Genomic DNA, 7,149 nt, shown 5'->3' with positions numbered 1-7,149 from the left:
TTTTGGTCAAAAATCTTTAACTTGTTCGGATGAAACTTGGTTGGGTTCTACTCCACATTGTATCCAGTCTATTGCTTACGACTATTGTCCTGTCTATTTTGTTTTTATTGCCCTGTCTATTTAAATGATATCTTTTTCAGTAAAAAAACGAGCCCGAACCTAACAAAAAATAAATGAATAGAACAAAGCCATCTATTTTCAATATTATCGGGTACCAAAAACACCTTTTAAGCCTAAATCAGAAATTATACCATCACCATCGAGAAAAACTACCACATGTGACTAAGCATGAATAATTCTGCAGAAGTTAATTTCAACTTAAACCTACAAATTAACAAGGACTACCATAGGGTTCAAAAGTCAAAAGAGAAAATCCTATGACATAATGATAGAACAATAAATCCCCAAAATCTACTACTGCCTTCAGGAGAAGGTCATCAACATTATCAAGCATAAAACCAGAAAACAAAATCTGGTGCTGAACAATGAAAGTAAAAGCATTCCTCACTCTGCTCTCATTTTGGGTGATAACTCAAAGCATGGAATCAGTTCTTGCAGGCAACCTCCTAAAGAAATTCAGCGGTGTCGAAGGAAGCTTATGGCGAAACCTGGGGTGTCTCAACACATAAATTCCAGCCAAGAAGGCCACAACTTGGAATGGAGTCACATACAGCACACTAGCAGCAATCAGGCAGAAAATCACAAACAGGGCAGTGGCTCTCGGATCGCGCCAGCTGAGCAAAGACTGCAGCCTTTCCCCTTGAGTGGCCAAGTCCCCAACAACAGTCTGAATCCTCCCAGCAATGCTCCTAAGCCTGTCATATCTCATCCGGACGATATCAGAAGGCCGGGAGGTCGGGAATGTGTCGAATTCCTCATCTAGCTCATCAGGGTGTGCTGAATCCGCATGAGAAAGACGAGTGTCCATGTGAGGAGGGTGCCTTGGCCTCCATCTGTAGTGCCAAATTCCAATAAGGAAGAGGTAAAGGAAAGCTGTGGGTAAGATAAGCTCAGGGTACATAACCAGTATAATAAACAAGATATGGATCAGAATGGTTGTGATTGGACTTTTCCAATTGCAAATCTGATCAAACCATTTTCCAACAGCAATTAATGCACTCAGAACTCCCATGATCCTGAAGAAATTAGCCTTGCTTCTTCTCATGCTCCACATGTGGGAACCCACATCCAGCATATATTCCACAACCTCCTTTCTCAGCGGCGGCTCAGCGCGACTCAGCCGCATTGAAACAATCTGAGTAGCTTGATGCCTTAAGCTGTCAAGCTGGGTAACAGTCAAAGGGTGTATGTAGTGCATCTTTGGCAACAAGGGATGTGAATACATGTGCATCATGTTGAGCAAAGAAGAACAAGTGAACCTCACAGCCAAATGAATTTCACCCATTTTTTTCAGCCCATTGGGGTGAAGGACTAAAAGTGGATAGGAGTGTGTGTAGACTCTATCTGTCTCAAGGGTGGAAAGACGAATTCTTACCTTCCCGATCCTCGAATCCTTTGTCCCTCCAGCCTTCTCACCACCATGCAAATGACAGTTATCAAATACACCAATTGTAATGACAGTGCAAGGATCAAAAACCTCCCATGTATATTGTTCATTCCACCTCGGTGTAGAGCTATCAATGATTGTCCTAGTCCGGACCCACTTCTGCCCATATTTCGCTACACAGTAAGCATCTGTTGTCCCCCTCCCATCTTTTGTTTTCATCGGCATCAAACCCTGAGCATTCAATATCCCAAGCTCAAGAACACCGATACCGGACTTCCACAGCTGTTTCGCGGTTGGACGAAGATCGCTGCTGTGGTGAGTTGATTCATCCAAAACATGGTAACCGCCCTCGAGACAAATCCTCATGTGAATCCTACTTGCAAATTTGACTTCTTTCTTCTTTTCTCCCTCCACGACAGCATGCCTTTCCAGATTAAACCATCTAGTGTTCACAGGTTTGTGATCTAGTCTCCTGTCCACAAACTGCAAAGGAATAATACACCTCCCCAGTAATTCATCTTTGTTCGGCGCGACTCTGTCTTCCACGCTTAAAATCAGGTGCTCCTCAAACGGTTCTGCTGCAACAAACATCAAATCCTCATTCCACAATGGATTGATGCTCCTACTCTGAGAGATTCTAGTCCTCAAGGCCTGATTCCCCAGAACAGCCTTCACAGAAACATCAGGATACCTCCCCTTATCAGTTGGTTGCAAGTCTTGTGCCTCAATTACATTAACCCTCAAATACCAAAGCTTAGGAGACAGGTACACTTTCGACCTAATGTTCGCTAGAGCATCCGTCCCACTAACTGTTGCAGCATCAGAATGCCAAGCTTCAGGAAAAGCTTCATCAGCCTGTGTGCCCATCCAAACAGCCAGCATTAGCTCTCCCTTCGCCTTGTCCCCCTTTCTGTCCTCGAGCCTATACCACTGCGGCGCCAGAGGACTATCCGGCGGCACCCGTTTCGGGATCTCATTGAGGTCAAACCAGACACGCCCAATGAAATCATCCTTCACAACATCCTTATCCTTCACAATAACCTCCAGCACCGAAGCCTGAAGCCGGTCCTTCGAGAAAGCAAAAACCTGGCTCCATTCAGGATTGCTTCTCTTCTCAAAGTGCCTGGTGGTGCCTTTGTAGTTCCCCAGCTTGACTTCAACATAAGGATCAACGCCACCGGTGACATCTTTCCCCGGAAGGTCTTTAGCCTTAACAACCCTCACATAAAGGTATTGCATTTGCTCAACAAGGTCATAGGTGCTTGTGTGTCTATCACCAGAAACCTTTCCCCCACCAAGGTGGGGCTTGGTCTCCTTCAACAGAAAATCTTCAGGTGGAGGCCGCTGCATCATCTTGGTTCAAAAACTGAGAAACCCAATTCAAAATAATCCAAGCAACAACTTTGATTATTCAACACAACCGTTCCCAGAAGCCTAAAACAAATAAGACCAAGAAAACAGTCATTTCCGTTACATGCTATACCAAACAGAGCCACCTAAATATTCGGGAAATTTTGAAAAACACAAACAAAATGAAACTCAAACGACGTAAAAGAAGGTGAAACTAAACGAACAACAAAAAGGGTTCTTAATTAGTGATAAAAGCTGAAAGATTAACAATAATGGCAAACCTAGATCTCTGATTTCAGAAGCAGCTTAAACGTCAGAGAAAACCAAGAGCTTTCTTTAAAGCCACAAGATCCAATTGATTACCCTGTAAATGAAAAGAAGAAGAAAAAAAAACGCATGAAAGCCATTAGAATGTAGGTATACAATGCAGCAGAGGATGAAAAAGTAACGTTTCAAAGCTTTGGACTTTCAGCATTCTGAGACACACCCATGTGAGATCAATCACCGCTTACTTCAAAAAAACTCACTGATTGAAGCCACAGCATGAGTAAACAAACAAAGACATCAATCACCAATGCAAAACATCGATTAACAGTGTGCATGTATGTAAAAAACTGAGAAACCCAAGCAAAACCTCAAATGGTGAAAAGGGTAAGCAAGAAAAAGAAGTAAAGTTGTTTTCTTTTGGTGCTTTGTGTTTATGGAATGCTGAAGAAGTAAAAAAAATGCAGAAGGATTACCTTGCTAGAATGGAGTTGCTTTCAAGCGTGAAAGACTTTTGCAGAAAAAGCAGAACTACACAGAGAGCAAAGAGAGTGAATTCCCAGGTAGCATTGAGAGAGAGAGAGAGAGAGAGAGGAGGGGAAAAAGTGAAGAAGTGGGGGAGTGAGAAAAGAAAAGAAACTGTTGGTGTTGTTGTTGGCTCTTGCAATTGAGGAGATGTTACGAGATGAGTGTAATGTTGCTTTTGTTTTTTGGGTGTTTGTGTTGTGTGTGTTTCTCTCTCTAATTCTCTTTGGTTAATTTGTCTGATTGTGGGGCTAGGATCTCATGAATCTATGCAAAATATGCATAGAAGCTCCCCACCCTTTGCTTTATGGTTAATGCCACACTGACGTTACCTCTGCTTTGTTTTGTGTTGCTGTACAGTACAGGTTTGTGGACTAGCTGGACCCACTTCAAATGCTTCTCAAACATTTACACGTGAGACAACCCTATACGGCTATACGTTTTTTTTTTCATTAGAATTAAATAAAAAGAATTAACCCAACCAGTACTACTTGATATGATATTTGAATCTCGAGAGTCGAGAGTTGGATTAATAGACGCCTCACTTTTGGGGAGGTGTTTGGCTTTTATCACACTCGGGGTTAGAATTGCGGGAGCAATTTAATAAAAAAATCTTATAGTATATATGATTTTTGAAATTAAAAAGTGACAACTCCGATAAATGTCACTCTTTATTTTATTTTATTTTTTCATAAGTTTTCTCTCTCATACTATGATTTGTATGTAAATAATAATGTCATATTTAAATTTTCTGATTTTTTAGTAATTTAAATATTAAATAATTCAATATTTTTAAAAATAACTAATGTATTAATATTACATTTAATAGTTATTAATGACATTAAATAATTGACAAAAGTCAATTGTAACTTTTTTTGAAAATAACTAGTGTATTAATTTGACATTTAATGATATTAATATAATTGTGACATTTCTACCATTAAGATGTGTGTTAAAGTCTTTTCTTTTAATGATTATAATTATTTTTTATATAATAAAACTAAAAAAAATGAAAGTAATATATCTTACATTTTAAATGATTGATTCGGAAAATAATTGACATCAAATATGTCATAAAAAATTGACATCAAATGTTTTAAATGATTGGTTTGGAAATTAACTAAAAACAATGTATTTTATGTTTCCGTATATACATTTGGAAGAATAAAATTGTTTTCGTATATTGATTCAAAGCATAAAAAATAAAAAGGAATTTGAATCTAATTAGGAATAGAAAAAAAACTTAAATATGTGATATACGTATTTAAAAAAGATAAATGGGAGACGAAATATAAAAATGTCTGATTTATGCCGACAAAGTGTTTTTATTCCATCTGTACATGGCGCGGGACCAATACTAGTAATATGTTATATATTATTTTCAAAATAAAAAAAGTGACAACTCTAATAAGTGTTACTTTCTCATGTTTTGTCTGTCTTAAGTTTTTTTCTCTCTCATATTATTATTAGTAGGTAGATTATGTCATATTTATATTTTCTATTTTCAATAATTTAAATATTCGACAATTCCATATTTGTGAAAATAAATACAATATTAATATGACATTTAATGGTTATTGATGATATTAAAATAATTAAAAAAAATTAATTCTAACTTATCTACCATTAAATTTATTTTCTTAAATATATATTTATTCTTTGAGTTTAAATATAGAACGTTACAATTTTTTGTAGCTATAAATATTTGATAAATTAAAATTTAATTAAGTATAATTTTAATTTTTTAGACTAATTATAAAAATTTAATATGATGTAGTTGAACCATTCATTTAATTAGTAATACAATGTCTTGTATCTCTATTATGTAATAAATGAAATCAAGATCATTATCTATACTTTAGGACTAGATATAATACCCGTGCGTTGCACGGGTATATTTATACTCTTTTTTTAATATAGTATAAAAATTATTATAGTGCAACTAAATTACTAAATATTAAAAATATTTTTTTTATAAATATAATAAAAAATCGTGTTGAGACATCAAAATAATATTTTTGGTGTATTAAATTGTTCGTACTAAAGTTCTCTATATGTATATAATTAATATCACTCAAAATTAGTAATTAATATTTAATAATTAGAATTTAATTAATTTTAAATTTTTTGTTTGTAACCTATTCTATTGATTTGAATTCTTTGTTTTTTTGTTTATTATTGTGGTTTCAATTGCAGAGGGACTGATCTATCAAATATCCGGTTGTAAACATTGATACTCAGTTAAGGGGAATATTGTCCCCAGATGTTATTCTTTTTTTTAATCATAACGAATCCTTAAAAATCAATTTAATACTTTATTTATTCAATAATTCAAAAAATTCTTAAGTGAATTTGAAATATTTCAAATCAAGTAATAAGGTTTTAATATAAGTTATAATAACACATTTTTTATAATTTTTTTATCACCAATGAAATAATTTTAACTTTAAAAATTATAATAAGTTATCATTTTATTATCATAAAATATTATTTAGTAAATTTAAATTTATTCAACTTTTATTATAATTATTTTTCTCTGTTAAATTTCCTCAACTTATTTTTACTTCTATATAATAGATCAAAATTATATTTAAAGAATCTTTTTCAAATAATACACACATTCATATAGTAATAATAAATACCTTATAAATTTTTTTTATTTAATTTTCAACTTTTTTTTCGACATTATATACTAAAAAATATTTTTTATAAGTAAAAAATAGTAATAAGTTTTATTTGTTATTTTCTTAAACTTTCTCAACTTATGATTAATAACTAAAATTAAAATAAACAATTTTCAAATAATATAAAAAAATTATTATTAACAATCTATTATTATCATTAATATAAAGGTAGTAAATTTCAATTACTATTATTTTTTTAAAAATTCACCTCAAGTTTTAATGAATAATTAAAATTTAAATATTTAATTTTAAATAGCAGAAGTTGAAAATTTCAAATTTTATTATTTACTTTTAAATATTAGAAATTGAAAAGTTTAAAAATTAAAAATTAATATAATGAATAATAATATTTAGTTTTCAATTTTTGTATTTAATGTATTTGATACAAAATAAATTTATTATTTCTTTGTGTTTAATGCTATTTTTTCAAGTTTCCTTTACATATGTATATAGATAGATATAGGTATTGTTGTTACTTTTGGTTGTCTGCATTTTTTCAAAAACAACCTGATGTCGAAGCTGATGTTGTAACATCGTGCTGTGACATTTGTCCCTGCGGATCTGCTGTGTGTTTGGCTGATTTTTCTAGAAGCTTTGGATGGATTTCGTGATAATCAAGTTAGGGTTATTGAAGAAGCTTCTCTGTGCTATCTGGAATATAATATAGTGGAATCAAATCTGTTGAAGAGGATTTGATTTGGTTTAAATTGTGAAAGTTGTTATCTTTTGTTCAAATCTTATTTGATAAGATTTGTTACTGGTTTAAAAGATTTGTTCCAGATCTGTTTTGTGGACTCTATTTTCGTGCAAGCCCATTGA

General features: G+C 33.3%; 1 protein-coding gene across 2 annotated transcripts; it reads right to left on the bottom strand.

The window, feature by feature from the left end:
- Nucleotides 1–279: 279 nt before the first annotated feature.
- LOC130718697 (FT-interacting protein 3-like) lies at nucleotides 280–3,904 on the bottom strand. Of its 2 annotated transcripts, none has more exons than XM_057569324.1 (3): nucleotides 3,598–3,904; nucleotides 3,139–3,221; nucleotides 280–2,941 (listed from the first exon to the last, which is right to left on the bottom strand). In XM_057569324.1, exon 3 carries the CDS (start codon nucleotides 2,858–2,860, stop codon nucleotides 533–535), a length of 2,328 nt encoding a protein of 775 aa, XP_057425307.1. In that variant the 5' UTR covers nucleotides 2,861–2,941; nucleotides 3,139–3,221; nucleotides 3,598–3,904; the 3' UTR covers nucleotides 280–532. The 2 variants fall into 2 exon arrangements, with proteins under 2 accessions (XP_057425307.1, XP_057425308.1); XM_057569325.1 differs by lacking the exon at nucleotides 3,598–3,904 and adding an exon at nucleotides 3,345–3,522.
- Nucleotides 3,905–7,149: the final 3,245 nt, after the last annotated feature.

The sequence above is a fragment of the Lotus japonicus genome, chromosome 5 (genome assembly GCF_012489685.1).
Source record: "Lotus japonicus ecotype B-129 chromosome 5, LjGifu_v1.2".
NCBI lineage: Eukaryota > Viridiplantae > Streptophyta > Magnoliopsida > Fabales > Fabaceae > Lotus > Lotus japonicus.
Note: the sequence above shows the minus strand (reverse complement) of the source record. Positions and strands in the feature narration are given on the sequence as shown.

What these genes read in the sequence shown, in the direction of transcription:
- LOC130718697 (XM_057569324.1), bottom strand. Translation starts at nt 2,860, where the DNA reads ATGATGCAGCGGCCTCCACCTGAAGATTTTCTGTTGAAGGAGACCAAG.